This window comes from Theobroma umbraticum, unplaced genomic scaffold (assembly GCF_002168275.2).
Source record: "Theobroma umbraticum cultivar Fairchild unplaced genomic scaffold, ASM216827v3 scaffold_86.0, whole genome shotgun sequence".
NCBI lineage: Eukaryota > Viridiplantae > Streptophyta > Magnoliopsida > Malvales > Malvaceae > Theobroma > Theobroma umbraticum.
Genome location: NW_018397263.1, coordinates 61,438 through 81,277, shown reverse-complemented (window position 1 = coordinate 81,277; position 19,840 = coordinate 61,438). Strand labels below are relative to the sequence as shown.

At 37.5% G+C, this 19,840-nt stretch overlaps 4 protein-coding genes across 4 annotated transcripts; 1 reads left to right on the top strand and 3 right to left on the bottom strand.

The window, feature by feature from the left end:
- Positions 1–293: 293 nt before the first annotated feature.
- LOC110420168 (protein EMBRYO DEFECTIVE 1674) lies at positions 294–2,451 on the bottom strand. Its single transcript, XM_021433376.2, has 4 exons — positions 2,287–2,451; positions 2,113–2,186; positions 1,775–1,919; positions 294–1,480 (listed from the first exon to the last, which is right to left on the bottom strand). The coding sequence occupies exons 1-4, from the start codon at positions 2,383–2,385 to the stop codon at positions 914–916; spliced, it is 885 nt and encodes a 294-aa protein (XP_021289051.1). The 5' UTR covers positions 2,386–2,451; the 3' UTR covers positions 294–913.
- Positions 2,452–5,407: 2,956 nt separating this feature from the next.
- Positions 5,408–6,997, bottom strand: LOC110420770 (polygalacturonase-like; the record flags this gene model as incomplete). Its single annotated transcript, XM_021434141.2, has 4 exons — positions 5,408–5,626; positions 5,753–5,981; positions 6,100–6,389; positions 6,545–6,997. Coding segments are annotated over 4 exons (1,191 nt in total), but the record flags the coding sequence as incomplete, so codon positions are not given.
- Positions 6,998–9,417: 2,420 nt separating this feature from the next.
- Positions 9,418–12,131, bottom strand: LOC110420516 (polygalacturonase-like). The gene is made up of 4 exons (XM_021433865.2): positions 11,326–12,131; positions 10,364–10,653; positions 10,038–10,266; positions 9,418–9,914 (listed from the first exon to the last, which is right to left on the bottom strand). The coding sequence occupies exons 1-4, from the start codon at positions 11,770–11,772 to the stop codon at positions 9,696–9,698; spliced, it is 1,185 nt and encodes a 394-aa protein (XP_021289540.1). The 5' UTR covers positions 11,773–12,131; the 3' UTR covers positions 9,418–9,695.
- A 3,969-nt stretch (positions 12,132–16,100) lies between these two features.
- Positions 16,101–17,941, top strand: LOC110420823 (polygalacturonase-like). Its single transcript, XM_021434198.1, has 4 exons — positions 16,101–16,541; positions 16,647–16,936; positions 17,058–17,286; positions 17,405–17,941. Exons 1-4 carry the CDS (start codon positions 16,101–16,103, stop codon positions 17,621–17,623), a joined length of 1,179 nt encoding a protein of 392 aa, XP_021289873.1. The 3' UTR covers positions 17,624–17,941.
- The last annotated feature ends 1,899 nt before the right edge of the window (positions 17,942–19,840 follow it).

The following is a 19,840-nucleotide window of genomic DNA, read 5'->3' as shown; positions in this document are numbered from 1 at the left end:
CTCACACAAAGCCCAAAGCTCCCTTGGGAGCACCTACACGATGCGTCAATGCTCTATCAAGAAGCCCCAAGCCAGATCCCTGTGAACAAAGGGCACATCTTTAGCAACTCTGAACGTTAAGGGCTGGAAGAAAATTCATTCTTCTCTTTGGGTCGATAGAAATATAAAGGAAGAGGCCATTGGAAGAGCGAGCTCCGTTATTACTTTCCCAAAAAAGCTCACTGTCTGAGAAATGATAGACTGAACTTGGCAAGCCACAAGAAGTTCTCCTTGAACCAACATATCTAATGGTATAAGATAAACATAAGTAAACTGCATAATAAATTATATAACAATATTTCACAATGACAACTAGAACCATGGTTGGAAGAAATCCCATGTTTAACTACTGGGGCCGAAAAAACAACTCTTTGATCTTTACCAAGAGTTTTATCTTGGCACCTTCTCTCGGCTGATTTAATAGGATTTCTGACATTACCTTTCTGTCTTGCTAATGCTGTTGAGCACCTCCCTCTTACTGCACTTCTAGTTCCTATCTTCCTGGACGGCTCAGATATTGAAAGTTGAGCATTACTTTTAGGCATGATGAAGGATTTGGCTGAAAGATTCTCAGCCTGCTAATTCTCTGGATTCTCTCCAGACCGGTTTACGATGGCCTCTGGTTATGAAAGCTGAACAATGTCAACTTCCTGCCTTGTTAATGTTGTTTCTTGACTCCCTATTAAAGCACTTCTAGTAGCTATCTTCATGGGATGCTTTGTGGAAGGCTCTGATGTTGAAAACTGAGGAATACTTGGGGGTATGATGAAGGATTTGGCTGAGAGTTTCTTATAGCCTGCTTGTTTCCTTCATTTTCTCCATGATGGCTTTCCTTTGGCCACTGGTGATGAAAGTTAAACAGCCTTTATATGCTTTACAGAAGACTTTTATGAAAGCCCTCCTGCTTTTCTGTAAGATACTTCAACCTAGTCATGCTTCTGGTGGTAACACCTGTTGGTCGGGTAAGGATGCTTACATGCATCTTAGACTGAACATCATTCTGAGATTCCACTGTTATTGTACTCCTTGAATCTGAGATGTTATTATCATCCATATGATTCCTATTAACCTTCACCTTCTTATGACAATTCGAATTTTCACCATCAGCAGAATAAGAACAGGTATTTGAATGTGTGTTTCCCATGTCTGAATCAACTGATGTTCTTGCATCTTGAGAAGCATGAGTACTGAGTTTTCCCAGCACGTGATCGGTAATAGTTCTTTTCAGAATAGAGTTTTCGGAATCTCCAGCAGAAAACATTAAAATATCACGTATCCTTGTAGCAGGAAGATTGTCTAAAGAAGCTGGCAAGAAAGAAACTGCATTGCTGCCAGAAGACATGCTTGCTTGAGTACCTCTACCAGCCGATTCTTCATTAGAATACTGTGAAGCATATTCTTCCCAGTCATATGGAAATCCAAAGAGGAAATGACTGCAAAACTGCAAGGATTAACATTGAGAAATTTGAGCTGCAATCTTTGCCAAAAGCGAGTTACAAATGTGCACGGCAAACTTGACAGAGTGCTTGCAATATTATGATTCTGCCAGGAAGGGCATCCAAATTTGTACTTGGTACCTTTGAAAAGCATTGTAGTTGTAGTGGCATTATTCTATTATCAATTTGGTTTAGCTATTCCTAAGTTAAATACACAAGGCAGCAAGGCAATAATATTAGGGAAATGATGATATTTTTGGCAAACAAGCAGGATAGAATGAATGGCACTAACTAGTTACCTCAAGTGGAAAGCCGTTTTGATGCGTACGAGAGGTATTGATGAAGCCGCAGATTGCAATTGTGATGCCATCCGCAGTCTCAAGAGTGGTGGCATCGTGTCTTTTGGCAATGGCTGCAGAACAGAACACTCTTTGTCCTTGTCTCCTGTTTATCAAAAAACCCAGTATGCATCAAATCAATAAAACAAGCAAAAAGTTATGTCGGACTTTGTCCTCCATGTCCATCCAATTCCACTCAAAAGAACACAAGTAAAGGATAATTAATTACTCGGAGTCATGCTTTCAGAAAGAAAAATTGAAGAAAAAGGAAAGCAAAATTGAAGCTAAGTTGAAGTTACCCTCTGCATTCAAATCCTCCAATAGCTAAACCCCTGGGCCGCGCCCTGCCCAGCCACCAATCATGCAACAGCACCTGTAGCCCCAACACTCACTAATTATAGTTATCATAAATAACAGAGAATCTATTGTTTGTACGTATTACTATTAGAATGAAAAGAAGGAAGAAAACTTACAGAGTTGAGGGTTAGATTAGCAAGAGGAGTAGCGGCGGCGACGGGGTGGTCCGATTTATATGATTTTGGAGAATATCTTGTCCCTCTTCTCCTCCCCATTCGGATGTTTTGGCGGCAACTCAACTCCTGCGCCTCTGGATTCTTGTTAGCTTATGTTTCACTCTGTCCGTGTCGGTCCTGTTGGTGAATCGAGATTCCTGAATAAATTATAGGGACAACCTGTTGGCAATCAAAGCAAAGCCCAATTGGGCCCCCAACAAAAGCCCAATGAGGCACCACCCCTCTAGGCGCTAGTGAATGGCATGCCGGTGCACCTTTCACCCCCCCAAAGCACAGTCTCTCTCTTAGGATGGTACCACTTTCCAAGCTTTAATTCTGTGCCACTCATTGCTGCTGTTGATAATTTTGCTGATAAATTCATGATCAATTTGGCTTCTTAATTCAAGACTAAATTCATGATCTTTTCGAATTTAATGCTTGTTTGAAGCAATGGTCCAAATAGTCATATCAGGAAAATGAATCATAACACCCAATGATTTATATCCAATGTTAATCGCAGCAAGCAAGAACCACAAATCGTAATAAGAATTCCCAAAGAAAGGGTTTCTGCTGATATACTGTATATAACAAGTAGATCAGGCTTCAAGCAAGCTTAAGATTGAGACATGTATATGTGTGTGTATATATATATATATAGTCACAGGCTGAAAGAATGACTCCACACATAGAGCAACTACATTTTGGTACAAGTATTTGAATAGGAAGAGCCTTTTTCGGGGATCAATAGCTATTAGCTACCACTTTGAAGGCAATAATTAATTAATTAGTGCTATTTGCCATCCGACTTGCTACTGAAATCTGGTGCTTTATTTTGCAGCAACAGTGGTGATGAATCTCGATATATTCAAATAAAAGAAGACTAGCTACTGCTTTATTTCTTTAGGTGTTGTCCATCTACTGTGAGTATTTACTTTTCTCACGTGCAAGAATTTAGATCTTAATTCATTATATCTTTTTCAAAACTACATCGTTTGAGTAGTTGAGAAATGACTTGTGGTAGGACATATCTCACCATTCCATCTAAAAGGTTATAATGCCAGGTGGTTACTCCATCAGTTGGCTTTTTTTTTATTTTTTCTTTTTTTGTCATGTATATAAAGTTTGTTACAGAATATATGAAAAGTGGCTGTGCACACCGTTTTTTGTGCTAACCCAATATTCTTCTCTTTCCTCTCCTTCGTTTATTATCTCTGACTCTCTTTCATCTCTGCTCTTGATATTTTCCAGTTTTATCAAATCTTGAGTGACATTACTAAAGGCTATAAGCTCTATAATATTGAGACAAAATAGATTTTTGTAAGCAAAGACATCAGGTTTGATGAACAGTCATGGTGGAACTGGGATAAGCTAGTTATTGAGAGTTTTGGTAGTTCTAGTCAGACATCAGAGAATGAATAGTGTGAGACTGATAATGATGAGGATATAAAAGCAGAACATCTGGTAGTCAAGGGTACCAGATCTGCAAAATATATGTAAGATGTAATGTGGCAGTTGTAGAACCTATCTGTTACTATGAAGCAGCAAAAGATAATAGATAATAGATGGCTAAAAGCTATGGAGCAGAAAATTCAGATGATAAAAAAAATGGGACTTGGATATTGGTGGATAAGCTAGCAGATCAACACATCATAGGTGTTAAGTGGATCTACAAAACCAAGCTCAATACAAATGGTACAGTCAACAAGTTTAAAGCCAGACTAGTAGTGAAAGGGTACTCACAAATTTATGGTATTGATTACTGTGAAACCTTTACTCCAATAGTAAGACATCATACCATAAGACTGCTCTCTGCCTTAGCTGCTCGGGAAGGATGGAAAATCCTTCATCTGGATGTTTAATCAGCTTTTTTGAATGGTTATTTGTCTGAGGATATATACATCCAGCAACCTGAAGGCTTCATCAAACCAGGTACTGAAGGAAAGGTATGCAAACTTGTGAAAGCATTGTATGGTTTAAAGCAGGCTCCAAGAGCTTGGTACGATCGAATTGATGCTTTTCTTATTGCAAAAGGTTTTGTTAGAAGTCCAAATGAACCTACCTTGTATGTGTACAAGTCAGTTGAGACTGTTGTGGTTATAATCTCTTTATATGTTGATGATCTTCTAATAACTGGTTTGGATGATAACTTTGTGATAGAATGCAAGACTAAGCTGATGGCAGAATTTGAAATGACAAATTTAGGTGAAATGCATTATTTTCTGGGTATGCAATTCATACAAATAACCTTTTGAGGTGGTAGCTCAATCCTCAGCTGCAGCTACTGCAAACCAAGTTATATGGATCAAGAAGATTTTGGGAGATTTGGCATTTGAGCAGAAGACAGGAACTCCATTATTGATTGATAATCAATCAGCTATTTCCATTGCTAAAAATCCAGTTCATCATGGACGGACAAAACACATTAAGGTGAAATTTCACTTTATTAGAGATGCAGTAAAAGATGATGAGATTGATGTTATTCACTGTGGAACAAATGATCAGGTAGCTGATATTTTCACTAAATGTCTAAACAAAAACAAGTTTCTTACATTGGGAGTTTTACTGGGAATCTGCAAAATGAACACCAACGAGGTGTGTTGAAATCTGGTGTTTTATTTTGCAGCAATAGTGGTGATGAATCTCGATATATTCAAATAAAAGAAGACTAACTACTGTTTTATTTCTTTAGGTGCTTTTAGCTTGTTTGACTTTTTTTTCATTTTGTCCATCTGCTGTGTGGCTATTTACTTTTCTCACATGCAAGAATTCAAGTCTTAATTCATTGTATCTTTTTCAAAACTACATCATTTCAGTAGTTGAGAAATGACTTGTGGCAAGACATATCTCACCATTCCATCTAAAAGGTTATAATGCCAAGTGGTTACTCCACCAGCTGGCCCCCCTTTTTATTTTTTCTTTTTTTTGTCGTCATGTATATATAGTTTGTTATATGAAAAGAGGCTATGCACACCGTTTTTTGTGCTGACCCAATATTCTTCTCTTTCATCTCCTTCGTTTATTCTCTCTGGCTCTCTTTCATCTCTGTTCTTGATATTTTCCAGTTTTATCAAATCTTCAAGAGCTACAAGCAGCTTGAGGGCTGAACCAAACCAGAAGCTGTTCCATCAGCATTACTACAGGCTGCTTCTGCGGGTTTATTTTTGTAGGTGAGCTTCACGTCATCCAGCCTTGTATCAGTGCAGGGATTCTTCGAGCTACAATCAAACTTCAGTGCAATTACTGTTGCTGATGTTCCATGGATGTCTTGGTACGTAACATCACTAATTTTAACTCCCGAAACCTACTTGAGTCAATATGAAAAGAAAACAGCAATAAATAAATAAATAAATAAATAAAGTTACAAAGTTATATAAGCCAAGAGAGGATAAATTCAAACTGCATAAATTTCCTGCATATATATATATACCTGATCAGGGTAATTTTTCTCGTCAGGGCAGTAATGCTGATCAATCAGAATAGGATTTTCGACATCAGTCATGACTGCATGCTGAAAAAGTATATTTCTAGCAAAACCACTGCTAGGTCTCCCCCAAGACTTAATTCTCACCCCATTTTGAGTACCGGTAAACGTAACAGATTTAACTGTCACATTCTGCACACCAGGCTCTTCAAATTCCTTGCCAAGACTCCCAATGCTGCTCCAAAGTCCAACCACCCAAATTCCCATGTTAAAAGGGCCATTCCATAATCATAACTACGGCTAGTTTATTTGCAGATATATATGTGTAAATAAGAGAGATGATCATTTTTTACCTGATCCCATGGCCAGGTCCGCATGCAACGTTCTCAATCCACAGATTGCTGGTGCCAGGGCCAATTGAGACACAATCATCCCCCATTCCAATTCTGGAGTTGAGGATGGTGACACCGCTTGAAGATTGCACGTGAATGCCATCAGTGTTTGGGCTGTTTCCAGAGGCAGACACTCTTACACCTTCCACTTTTACGTTACTGCAACCATTGATGACGATATGGAACATTTGGCTGTTTAGCGGTGTTAATCCATTTATTACAATGTTCCGCGAATTGCTGAATCCCAAAGACTGCAAAGCCAAAGTATTCATACTTCTAAGCTTCAAAATATGCCAACGGTATCAAATTTAAGAAGAAAGAGAAAAGAACAAGGTCATGACCAAAAGGAGCTAGATAAGGTTAACGTTGGTTACTGATATAATGTTCAATTCATTGCTAAACTCACCGTTGCGCCGCTGGGACAGCCTCTGCCTGACCTCTTGCAAGTCCACAAGGCAGCGCCTTGACCGTCAAGTATCCCACCATAAATGGAAACCCCGTTCACATGCTCAAAGATAAGCCAATTTCCGGTGTTTCCAATAATGTTATAATTCGATGGAGCCACAAGCGTGCCATCAATACGAAACACAATAGCACTGTTCTTGCACTGGCCACGGAACACCACATTGCGCAGCAAAAAGCTCCCTAGGGGGACGTAAATGGTTGCGGGGTTTATGGAACCACAAGCCGAAGTCCATGCAGCAACAAAGGCTTGGGTTGAGTCAAAATTGCCATCTGGTTTGGCTCCATAATTAAGCACGCTGTAAGTAGGAGCCAATGGAGCTGCGCCAGATGAAGTGAAGAAGAGGAGCACAAGTCCTGCAAGAAAAAGAATAGAATTGATTGCCCGTTCCAGTTTTTATTTTTAATTTTTTTTTCCTTTAGATGAGAAAAAGTAGCGGTTGTTAGTATTGAGTACTGAATACGAGAGGAGAGAGTAGAAGGCTGGGGAGTGTGGTGTGAGGAGATGAAACTGCTGAAAGGGGTATTTATAAGATATCGGGTCTTGGAAGGGCATTGGCAGTTTGGTATAACTATATGCGTCAGCATTCAGCAAGCCTGGTAGCGCGGAACATTGAGATCAGATACGAACTTTTTGATCTGTTTACCAATTACAATATGGTCTTTGGATATAGCCATGCAGCCACCATTTGTTTGACTAGTATAATACTAATTAAGTATGTTGAAAATCATGGCGCTTCCTCATTGTCAAATTCACATGTAAACGCATTAACTTTTTTTGTATCATATAGTGGCATTCAGGCTAGCTATCGGGTTGTCATCTTCTTGAAAAGCTTGCTCAAAGTTTTCCAATTTTATGGAAAAGAAAGGTGATAATGTGTAAGTAATCCTTCGTCGCTCGAAAATTGGTTAGAATCGATCTATGCTTACACAATTAGTTTAAGTTTAATGGAGCAAGACATGCGCTGGCTTATCCTAATTTCAGACGATAACTGGTGCATGGAAAGTTCCTACAAACGTGAACTATAGCCTTGGAGAAGAAAATGGAAGAAAGCAGGTCTTTATTGTATTGTTAAGTCTATCATTTTGTCTGTACTTAATTTAAGAGGTTATCAAAGAAAAGCATAAGAAAAAAGGGGGTAGAAGAGAACACAAGGAAAAAAACATCAAACAAAAAAAGATGCAGAAACAAAGGAATGAGAGGGCATGACTGCTGACATGTGCAGCAGCAGAGGGGTATGGCAGTAAATGTGTAGGTGTGAGGTATGTGGTTGCTTGCGATAGGAGATCTCTGCTTTCCAGGGTTATGGTTTTTTCGTTAAATAATATTCTGATCATAGAGTAATGAGTTAAGAAAACAAGGAAAGTCTTTACAGTTAACGTGACTAGCAAAAGCATATGCGACAGAGCCGTCACCAGAAGCAGAGAATGAGGCCCCTACCGTAGTCCTTGTTTTCTGGTGCTATGTTATGTATTGTTGTGTTGTGCGCATAACGCTTTGCTTTAAGCTTAAGCACGAGAACAACGCTAGCTTTCCTGCTTCACTGCCTGCTTCCTTCTCCATTTGTCTGTCACGAACGTCCTCGTATTCATCAAATAGCAATTTCTTAATTAGATTTCCCATCTTCATCATTTGATAGGTTTCTTATGGTGTTTGACAAAACTTGCCTCCTTTTCCGTCAGTGTCTGTGTATAGGCATCAAATATATTATTTTAGTCATCTCTTTTATCCGATTCAACTTCCAGAGGCCTGACCGGTCGAGGAATAATTGATTAATACCAACAATCAAACTTGTACTACACAAATAAATACATATAAATATACATACGTGCATACATATTCAGTTGCACAACTTTCTATCTCTCCTTATACATGCACACATATAAATATACATAGGCATCATGCATATATATATATATATATATTCATTTGAAATACTTAATTAATAATGAGCGTGGGCTTAAAGAGTTGTAAGTAGTATTTGAAAATCCTCCTAGGCTGCTTCTATATATATTATGGGCATTGGGTAGGATCACATGTTCATTTATTACATAAATGTACAAAAATTGATATCCTAAGTTGAAGTACTGCTCACCTTATACATAAATACAAACAATAATGAAGCAATATTAATTGTAAATAGTAAATATTGGTGCATTCAGAAATGCAGGCATGCTGCCTCGTTTCAAGGTTTCCATGTTTTTAGAGCTGGAAGCATGCGTCATGCACAGTACTGCTACAATAAAAGAGTTCGATAAGATGTGTCCATAAACATTTGTTGAAATTAGTTATATTTTAACTGTGGCAGGTCCTTCAGGTAAAATTTAACATTGCAGAGACTAGGAATGTCCCATGTTCCTTGACATTGGTTGGTTTGGTTTCCAGGCCATGTTCCCAAGATTTCTTTTATCACATGGTTGGCAATTCCCGATAGATTGAGTACTTGTATATGTCCAGGCTAATTAAGATCGTGTGGTTACCGTTTCCTTGTTGTCTATGCAATACTGAGAAGGAGAGTAGAGATTACTTGTTGTTTACAGGCAGCCATTAAAAGAATGTTTGCAGCAGAGTGTTGCAAATATCTTTCATTCGAAGGGTTCCTGGAGATTGGCCTGCAGGATTTTTATGGGCAAAAACATCTTTGAAAGGTAAGTCTTTGCTAAGGCTGGCTGGACAGGCTACCCCTATTAATATATCTGGAGGGAGAGGAATGCTAGTAAACATATTAATATACAGCAATCCCCGGAAATGCTGTTTCATCAATGGGTTGATGACATTCGATTAAACTTTGAACCAATCAACATCTAGAATTTGGCTAAATTTATACTACAAAATATTGATTATTTCACTATAAAGAAAGCCCAGATAGGCTTTTTCTTTAGGTACAGTAATACAGTGTACTATCCAGATTGCAGGGCCAGGCTCCAATCTAACCCAATGGGCTACCAACGCCACAGGCACAGGCAATCAAATTGAAAGAGTAATGACTTCCATTCACCTTCTCAACTAGTTACTACTACTAGTCTTCTTCTTCTTCTAATACAATGCAAAAATAATTGCATTACTCTTAGCTGGCTTAATTTCAGTCCAAGAACTACAAACAACTCGTGGGCTGAACAAGACCAGAAACAGTTCCACCGGCGTGGCTGCATGAAGCTTGAGCTGCCTCATTCTTGTATGTAAGTTTCACCTCTTCCAATCTTATTCCAGTGCAAGGATGTTTTGAACTGCAATCGAATTTCACTGCAACTTCTGTTGCCGATGTTCCATGTATGTCCTGGTATGTTACATCACTAACTTTAACACCAGAAACCTGTACAGACAGCACACATCATATATCTTAAATAGCCACCATTACTGCAATTGGAAATGATGATCACTGATCAGTAGCAAACTTGAAATTAAAGTGAATTCTCAACAAACAACGTTCACGAACCTGATCAGGACAATTTTTGTTGCCAGGGCAGTAATTTTGATCGATAACAATGGGATTTTGGACATTTTTCATAACAACATGCTGGAAAACAATATTGCTGGCAAAACCATTGCTCGGTCTGGCCCAAGACTTTATCCTCACCCCATTCTGGGTGCCGATGAATGTGGCTGTTTTAACTGTCACGTTCTGCACTCCAGCCTCATTTTGGTCCTTCCCCAAGCTTCCGATGCTGCACAATTTCAGAATATATAACACTTTCTTTATTAAATCTAATCACGACTTATATGAATAGATATCTCTATATATATGATGGTGTTTACGTTTACCTGATGCCATGACCGGGGCCACATGCGATGTTTTCCATCCAGAGATTAGTGGCACCAGGGCCAATTGAGATGCAATCATCGCCTGTTTGAATCCTGGAGTTGAGGATCGTGACGCTGCTGGATAGTTGTACATGAATTCCGTCGGTGTTGGGGCTATTACCAGGCGCCGAGACCTTCACTCCTTGCATTTTGACATTGCGGCAGCCATTGATGACTATGTGGAACATCTGGCTGTTTAGTGATGTTAATCCCATGATGACGATGTTCTTTGAATTGCTAATGCTTAGTGACTGCATTGACAAGTAATTATACATGTGATTGATTGAGCTTTGAATTGTTTCTCAGTTTATACTTCATACATATATAACCAAAAGAAAACTAATGTCCAGAAATGAAAGCTATATATAGATCAAAGCAAGCCTGTGCACATGGTTGACCTATGTGTGAACTCTTTTCTTGGATCTTAGCTTATCGTGGCATTAGAGATTGATCACATTCGCAGAGTAAAGGCTGCCAGTAGTTTTAAATTGGCCAAAAAAAAAACTCTGTTCTGAAAAATTAACTGCTAACTAGGAGGATTAATTGCATGCATATATATATATATATTTGGCGGGGTTCTTTAATTAACAAAGCTATAAATTAGACAGTTACTCGTCAACGTCCAACTATCCTAGAACATTAAGCACCTCAGCCAAAAGAATCTAAAGGAATTGACTATCCAATTCCACTATCAAGTATTCCAGTCTGGCCTGGGTATGCGTGAAAAACGTAGGAAAGCGTCAACGTTTAATGAACCAAACTGAAAGTCTGGCGAAGTAACGTACGCCTGTACTTCAACTAAAGCCCTTTTCCCTCCCACTGTGAAGCCTGAAGCAACTAAAGCTAGTACTCCTAGTTTGACATTGGACAACACTCATTGTAAAAGGATACGTATGGGCAATTAATTTAGTCATTCAACTTACCGTAGCACCCGAGGGGCAACTCTTGCCTGAATTCTTGCAAGCCCACAAGCCCGTACCCTTCCCATCAAGTTTTCCACCATAAATGGAAACTCCATCAACATTCTCAAAAGAAAGCCAGTTATCGACATTTCCAATAACCCGATAATCCACCGGAGCCACGAGGGTTCCATCGATTCGTATTGAAATAGCAGTGTTCTTGCATTGGCCACGAAAGTCCACATTGCGTAGCAAAAACCTCCCTTTCGGTACGTAGATGCTTGCAGGTATAGTCGAGGCACAAGCTTGAGACCATGCAGCAAGAAAGGCTTTGGTCGAGTCAGTTGTGCCATCGGCTTTGGCTCCGTAACTGATCACATTAAATTTCATGACGGCTGCTACTGATGAGTTAAAGAAGAGAAGGAGAAGTGCGAGGAAAAGAAGGGAAGGATGAGTCATCGTGTTTGCCATAGGAGTATATTTATGTAGTCGACAGAAAATGTGAATGACATACACAAAGAGATCTAGGGAGAGATAGAGAAACTGATCAAGTACTTATGATGATGGGAGATTAAACAGTTTGGGGGGGTATTTATAGAGCATAAGATTTGAATGAATGTTGTGTTCAGAGGCATGGATTGGCAGAAATCAGAAGCAAGCTGCGCCGGATTTCAAGAATAATTATTATTATGAAAAGCCTTTCTGCAGTTGCTTTGAAAAAGATATACTAGTATAATGATCCTGGCCAGCCGCATGGATGCCAGGGGCTTAGCATTGCATTTTCTCGCATGCATGACTTTTAATCGATCCTCAAGCAATCACAGTGATATTGACGAGGTGGTACTTGTCAATTTGCACATTTATGCCTATGGCTAGCTCTTTGCAACACATTCCATGCAATTAATGGAAATTGCAGGCGTATTTCAACATATGTGCAACAGAAACAGTTCAAACCATGGCGATGAACGCGAGGCAGAACAAAAATTTTAAAGATTAAACTAGTAGGTAATTAACAATGAATGGACACACCCAAGACAATGGAGTATTAATTGTATATTCTAGTAATTAAAGTCGTTAATTAAAAGAATAAAATAAATGACATTTTGACATGAATTGAAGAAACAGAGAAAAGAAGGCAAAGCACATGAGCAACCGAAAAGGTCAAAATAAAAAATGGATTAAAATTCTACCGAAAAGTAGATAAAAGGACAGATGCATGTACATGTACATGGTTGCTTGAAATGAGAAATTTTCCAAGGTTAAGTTAATAGCAGTTATAAATTAATTAAGAGAGAAGCGAAGAGGCAGCGGCAGCTAACGTGACACAGCAAAAATCCGCAACTCGTGTCTGTTATATGTGCGCTTCACTTGCTTTGATTGGTCACCAGATGATCAAATCCTCCTTCATTAATCCTCTAAACATCACCATCTCCTTCCTAGCTAGCTAGCTAGCTAGCCATACCCTAAAAGGTTTTCTCCTTTTATATTTATATAGGTACAGTACTCTTCTATATATTAAGCTAATTGATTTTGATGTCGAAAAAAGAGCCTTTTTTTTTTTCCAAAGAACTAAAATTTTAATCTGACTGAGAGATCAATAAGTACTCTTATTTTTGATAAACAAATTAAGTTGATTTTATCTGTTAGATGGTGAATAAACACATACACTAACATTAGTTGTAGGTTCAGGAGCCAAAAGGCTTATCCATATATATATATATAAAGTGTTTGATCAGTATCACATGGCCCCCATGTTTTGTGGCTGACTTATTAGACAAGCAATATTGGGTACCGAATAATCTTGTGCATTCCATATCCTACATTGGGTTGGGTTGGCAGTTTCCTATTGCTAAATTGAATATCAATGAGAACATACCTAATTGAAATGATTTTGGAACATGAATGGTCTGAATTAATTGCAGTTGCACATATATGGTTTTCTTAAAATTGGAACGAACATGCATGGTCTGAATTGAAGTTGCATTGTTTTGCAACGTGGGACGTGACAGGTGGAGTAGATGACGGAGATGAAATCGGCATTTCTCACTGTGCCTAGAAGCCACTTTCTTAATTTGGTGTATATATATATATATATATGGTATAAATAACAAAGGAATTGTGTTGGTCAGTCTCGATTTACTCAAGAATAACATGTTCTAATGAAGGATAATTAATTAATGGACATAAATTTCAGTTTATCAAGGCATATATTGTGTGAACGAATTAAAAACTAAATTAGCTAGATGAGCTAGGCACAAACCATCTGGTTCATGCATTTTTTGATTAACGTACTAATTAAGGTTGATCAATAAGGAAACATTAGTATAATAGAATTTAACATTATCATCAAATTAGGTCAAAGTAGATCATGTGGTAGTTTTCATGTTCATAAGAAGAATAATGAGGAATCTAAGTGATGTCCAGGAAAAAATGATACATAATTAATTAAAGTGTGCTTAGCCACTTCTTGTCACGAACCTGAATTAATCAAAATGTTCTCCAAGAAATTACTTTAGTGGATCCTCCCTTCCCATGTGCATGCAAATCATTATCGATAGTACTGTCATATTAAAATTTTATTTTATATAATATGATATTACTTAATTATAGTATGTATATATTATGCAAGAATACTGCTCCTCCAAGGATCACGCATGTTAGGCCGTAAGCAGCGGCATTAATGATTAGGTTAACTAATTCTTTTGGTTACTATTAAGATTGACAACAAAAAAAAAGAGGAGAATATTGAAAATCAATTCTAACAGTAAAGTTCGATCTAGTTTCATTTTTTATTGTTTCATTTTATTCGAATACTAATTATATATATTTAGTTTATTTTTTATCCACAAATTGATAAATGAAAAGTATCTAAAAAAGTAAAGTATTTTTTTTTATAATTAGGAGAAAGACGATTCGAATCTTACCTTTTAGACAAATAATCATGTACCAATTAATGAACCAAATACTCAAATGTATAAAAAACAAAAAAATTGAATGGATTTCAATTCATTTTTTTAAAACCAAAATATTATAATTTAATTAAAAATTTTATCCAAAATCAAATCAAACCATATGCAACCCTAATTACTATATGTTAAAAAAAATTTTATCTAAAATTAAATTGAATCGAATTGCATGTGGCCTTATCTTAATATATATAAACTAGTATATTAGCCCTTTCTTGAAGACTAACTCTTACACAAGTAATTAAGAGAACAAAATGATTAATTTTTATTCTCACTCTCTAATAACATCCTACACCCAAAGTTGTAAGTTTAATCAATTTTGATTGTGCAAAACAGCAAATTAGACTTCTTTATATATATAGCCATCAACAAGTTTAGATAAACAGCAATTATTAGTTAATTACAATGATGAGCACATTGTCATTTAGCATATGTATTAAGCAAAGCTACTCTATCCAATATCCGCGGGCAATTTTGATGGAAATTCATGCCCAATCATGCATATGTACCGAAAAATGATATATATATATATATAAAACTTAATGGATTTGCTCCCAGTATTCCTAACTATAATTATTAAGTCAATTGCTTGTAGCAAATAAAGCACAGTAAATAACTATTAGACTTGAAGTAATCGAATTCAACTAAGAACGGGCCTAATGTGTGCGGAAAGGGCTTCATTCCCTTGAATTGGAGTTGGTCACATGGGGATTCCTTCTTGAACAAGCTACTGGAAAAGGTTAATGGTGTTGATACTATAACTATATTGCCTAGGGAACTGAATAACCCTGCATATCAAGCAAGTAAGCTAGCTTAATTGCCGGCAGGATCGATCTTTCCTTGTGCTTAAGCTATCTTCATTAGTTAATCACGGTGAGGATTGAAGGGAATGAAGATGTGGCATGCATGGCGCATCTCCTCTCTAATGAATGTATATATTAGCGTAAACATATAGGAAAAGGAAAGAATGTATGCCATTGAGGATTAAGGGAAGATAATCCATGTGTGGTTACTTTGAATGGAGGTGATCGATTATGGGATTGGCGTCGCTCAATCTCAATAGAAAAAAATGATAAAAAAACAAAAAAAAAAAGATATTGCTCCTCTAACAAACATGGCCAAACTCAAATATGCAAAAGGCCCGGCTAAGATCAATTAATTGAAACAGGAAGAACCTTTTATGAATCTCTCTTCCATTAAAAAGATTGTGGATGTTATCAAAACTTGATTTGCTGGACTTGCTAGCTGGCTATACATATTAGATGATGATCAAATTAAGCTAGATCTAGAGTGCCTGTTTCTTCTCTTAGCAGTTAGCAGCAGCCAGCAATGGGAAAATATATAGATGGCAGCTGATCTGCTGCTACCATGCAAGAACCAATAATTAATGCGAGTGGTTTCTGATCTGTACATGATCGCCTTCGTTCATGAGAAACGGTACTTGTTCAAATTAATCTAGGCTCACCATATCTAACATATATACTTCCTCAAGAAACCGATGCATCATCACATTCACATGGCTTCGCCTGTTGTTTCTCTCTCTCTCTCTCTCTCTCTCTCTCTCTCTACATATATATATATATATATATATATATATATATATTAAACCAAATGATTGCTTCATAGCTTATCACTTGTCTCCGTACATATCATACACAACGCCAGTACCACAAATCATGGACGCGCAAATTAATTAAAATTAGTTTGACCCTAGCTATATTATAATTAAATAGAGCAATGAAATAACATGCAGAGTCCTTCCGTATAAATAGCTCCAACCGCCAATCGTTGGATTCATCAACTGCCTCTCTCATATACTTATAGTATAATTAAATGGCGCCTAAGCTTGTTGTGTCTTGTGCAATATTATTCCACCTTCTCTTCTTCTGCGGAACTAGTTCATATGCAGCGTCCAGTATCAATTTGATCAAGTATGGTGCAAAACCAGATGGAAAAACTGACTCGACCCAGCCGTTCCTCAAGGCATGGGCAGTGGCATGCAAGTCAGCTACAGCAGCCACAGTTTACGTTCCGTATGGGCGCTACTTGGTCAAGGCCGTGGTATTTAGAGGCCCTTGCAGGAACAGAATTACAGTTCGAATAGACGGCACAATTGTTGCTCCTACCGATTATCGTGCACTTGGGAACTCTGGCTACTGGATCTTGTTCACTAAGGTGAACAGAGTTTCGGTAATCGGCGGCACTCTTGATGCAAAGGGTGCTGGCTTTTGGGCATGCAGGAGATCTGGAAAGAATTGCCCCGTTGGAGCTCGGGTGCGTTTGTTGTTTAACTAATTATTTATTATATATACATTTTTAACTGAAGCGTCCCAAAATTATTAGCAATTAATCAATTCGATTTGCTCCGTCGTATTGCAGTCCATAACATTCAATTGGGCTAACAACATTTTGGTCAGCGGCTTAACCTCCATCAACAGTCAGCTCACTCACTTTGTGATCAACAGTTGCAACGATGTGAAGGTTCAAAACGTGAAGCTTTATGCTCCGGACCAAAGCCCCAACACTGATGGAATCCACGTCCAGTCCTCAACGGGCGTGACAATCACCGGAAGCACCCTTCAAACTGGAGACGATTGCATATCGATTGGTCCAGGCACCAGGAACCTGGTAATGAGCTCCATCAAGTGTGGCCCTGGACATGGCGTAAGGTACGTACATCTGAGAGATCATTTAATTAATATATTGCACCCACATGGATTTTGATCCGCAAGCATTAATTGATGATAATTATGGAGTTCATTAATAGTTTGCGATTTTTGAATGCGACAGCATCGGCAGTCTTGGACGGGATCTCAATGAAGCTGGTGTTCAGAACGTGACATTGACAAATTCAGTTTTTAGTGGATCAGATAACGGGGTACGGATTAAGACATGGGCGAGATCAAGCAATGGGTTTGTGAAAAACGTTGTCTTCCAAAACATCATCATGAACAATGTTAAAAACCCCATCATCATCGATCAAAATTACTGTCCCAGCAATCAAGGTTGTCCTCGTCAGGTATGACATACATGTATGCATAACTTGATCTTTTGAAGATACCGTTTTAGTTAAATTTAAGTGTAGGTTTTGAGTTCATTATTTAACTTTTTCCATGGCCACCTTGATTAATTAACAGAGCTCAGGAGTGAAGATTAGCGGAGTGACATACAAAAACATAAGAGGAACATCTGCAACACAGGAAGCAGTTACATTTGATTGCAGCCGTAGCAGTCCATGCAGGGGGATCACATTACATGACATAAAGCTCACGTACATGAATAAAGCAGCTACGTCGTCCTGCAAAAACGTAGGGGGAACCAGCAGAGGAGTACTTGTGCCCAAGAGCTGCTTATAATTACTTTGTTGTATGCTAGTAAACTTATGTAAGCTATTAGGATCGGCAGTAGGTTCGCACTCGGCATGGAAGCAATTATTAAAGCTTACATGGTTTGAGTGTTGGTTTCCTTTTCATTGTTCCACGGTTTTTAAGCTCCAAGCAGTCGAAGGAAGAAAGCGCGCTCAGAGCATTTTGTGGGGTAGGCTGCATATTTAGAATTGGGCCAAGTTTACCGACAAGGTAAGAAGCAGCTGTCTCATCAGGCTCTAGTATGCATATCATACCTTCGTATCTTGGTCTCTGGGCCATAATGAAAGAGAAAAGTGGAAGATGGTGGGAGAGGGCGAGGCCCACTTCGACAGATTGTTCTTGGCCCAGTCCTCAAATCTATATGTTAATCATTCAGAAAGTAACAAACCTTGTTTATGTCGATTTCAATGCTTATTTATTAACATTAATGCTTCCGGAAGCATCCATGTCTTTTGACAATTCAACCTGAAAGACATATTGGGCCACAGCTTTTATGTGGTAGGAACAATTACTTTTTATACTCACTAATGGTAAGATGTGCCAGTTAATGTAAAAACACAAGCAATTGGATTTTGGGAATGGCTGTGTCAAAGTTGGACTGACAGCAACAGTAATAAAATAGACATAAGGAATATTTTCCCATATTAGGATGTACAGTGGTCGTAGGTACATACCATGACTCCATGACCAATTATCCATCCATGTAATGCATATAGTACTAAGAAATAGAGAGGGTGTAGTAAAAAATTGGAGTTGCAGACGTATCAGTCCAAAATTCCGCAGCCAAATAATTACTGTTTGTCTGACAACACGTGGTTAATGCTTTGCTTTGCCCCCACCGTCCACCACTACGCCATCCATTACTTTCTTAATTTGCTTCTCTTACTTGTTTATTAATTACTTGATTCTCTGCACTGCATCCTATTTTTCTTCTGTGTCATCATCTCATTGAATACCAAGTATGCTATGACTACACATATATATTGAAAGAGTTTGATTGTATTTGACCTCAATGCATCAAACAGCGTTCAGCCGAGTATATGATAATTCACACAAATTTTAGGTAACTGTCAATTCTTCCCATATTTTAACAACGTCGGTTACCTGCAATAGTCTAATCATACTATACACATATAACTATAAAATAACATTAAATTAATGACTTATGCTCCTTTTTGTTATTTATTTCTCTCTCTTTCTCTTTATGTAATATATATGTTAGTTATATATACTACAACAAATATAGAATCCTATGTGTCATGAGTCAATTTATATCCGATGATGATAGCGTAGAATTATTTAAAAGATTGAGTCTTTTTATATTTGTAAGCGAAATGTTTCACTTTTAAATAATATAATGTCTCGTGATGACATCTTTTCAAAAATTTTAAATCTTTATAGAAGAAATTTTTTTAGAAAACAAATGTCTTCAAACGTTATAATGTCTATTAATAGGATTTTTGTAAAATCTCGTAAATATTTTATAGGAGTTGAGTAACTAGTGAATTATTGAGTTGTCTCACTAGTAAAGATATACTTGTAGTGAATTATTTAGAATAACTCTATGGTATGACATGACGAACTTTGAATATTTTATAATTAGTTTTATATTAATAAAATATTTTTTTTATGATTGAATGGTTGTATATATGATATTCAGTATAATTATGATGTGAGTTTCTTTAATCTTACTTGTTGTTATTATTAATGTTTTTAAAATAAATATAATTAAGTATTGATCAATTTATGTGAAAATATCTATTTAAGTGCTACAGGAGCTATTACGTACTTAAACAAAAAGACGTAATTCGTGACATTATGGCTTCAAGTGTTAGAAAAGATCGAAGCTGCAGCTTCCGCGTGCAGCAGTTGTATGTCTTTGAATTTTGGTTGAACTCTTTATATACAGTCACCTGCTACAAATGATTTTAACAAACAGTGTTATTAATGGTAATGTACTAGAATCAACTATCAGAGGAAAGAAAAAGTAGTAATGGGAGCATATGATCTGACCTCCCACTACAGGACGAAGATTGCAAGCTTGACCCTGTCCAATGATATCAGATCAATTAATAAAGACAAAACAGGTGGGGCCCGTTCTAGAAATTCCATGACCCTTGTTTAAGCTGGTTTCACTATGATTCAATTTTGGATTATAGAAATACATGGTCAACAACTTTGTTACGCAATTAAGCTCTATCATGC

Bases quoted from the DNA above. Each gene is read 5' to 3' on its own strand.
- LOC110420168 (XM_021433376.2), bottom strand. From the start codon at position 2,385: ATGGGGAGGAGAAGAGGGACAAGATATTCTCCAAAATCATATAAATCG. The intron at 2,187-2,286 runs GTAAGTTTTCTT...TTGGGGCTACAG, and splicing joins CTAATCTAACCCTCAACTCT to GTGCTGTTGCATGATTGGTG. The intron at 1,481-1,774 runs GTAACTAGTTAG...TAATCCTTGCAG, and splicing joins AAAACGGCTTTCCACTTGAG to TTTTGCAGTCATTTCCTCTT.
- LOC110420516 (XM_021433865.2), bottom strand. From the start codon at position 11,772: ATGGCAAACACGATGACTCATCCTTCCCTTCTTTTCCTCGCACTTCTC. The intron at 10,654-11,325 runs GTAAGTTGAATG...TTGTCAATGCAG, and splicing joins GTTGCCCCTCGGGTGCTACG to TCACTAAGCATTAGCAATTC. The intron at 10,267-10,363 runs GTAAACGTAAAC...GAAATTGTGCAG, and splicing joins GGCCCCGGTCATGGCATCAG to CATCGGAAGCTTGGGGAAGG.
- LOC110420823 (XM_021434198.1), top strand. From the start codon at position 16,101: ATGGCGCCTAAGCTTGTTGTGTCTTGTGCAATATTATTCCACCTTCTC. The intron at 16,542-16,646 runs GTGCGTTTGTTG...GTCGTATTGCAG, and splicing joins ATTGCCCCGTTGGAGCTCGG to TCCATAACATTCAATTGGGC. The intron at 17,287-17,404 runs GTATGACATACA...ATTAATTAACAG, and splicing joins ATCAAGGTTGTCCTCGTCAG to AGCTCAGGAGTGAAGATTAG.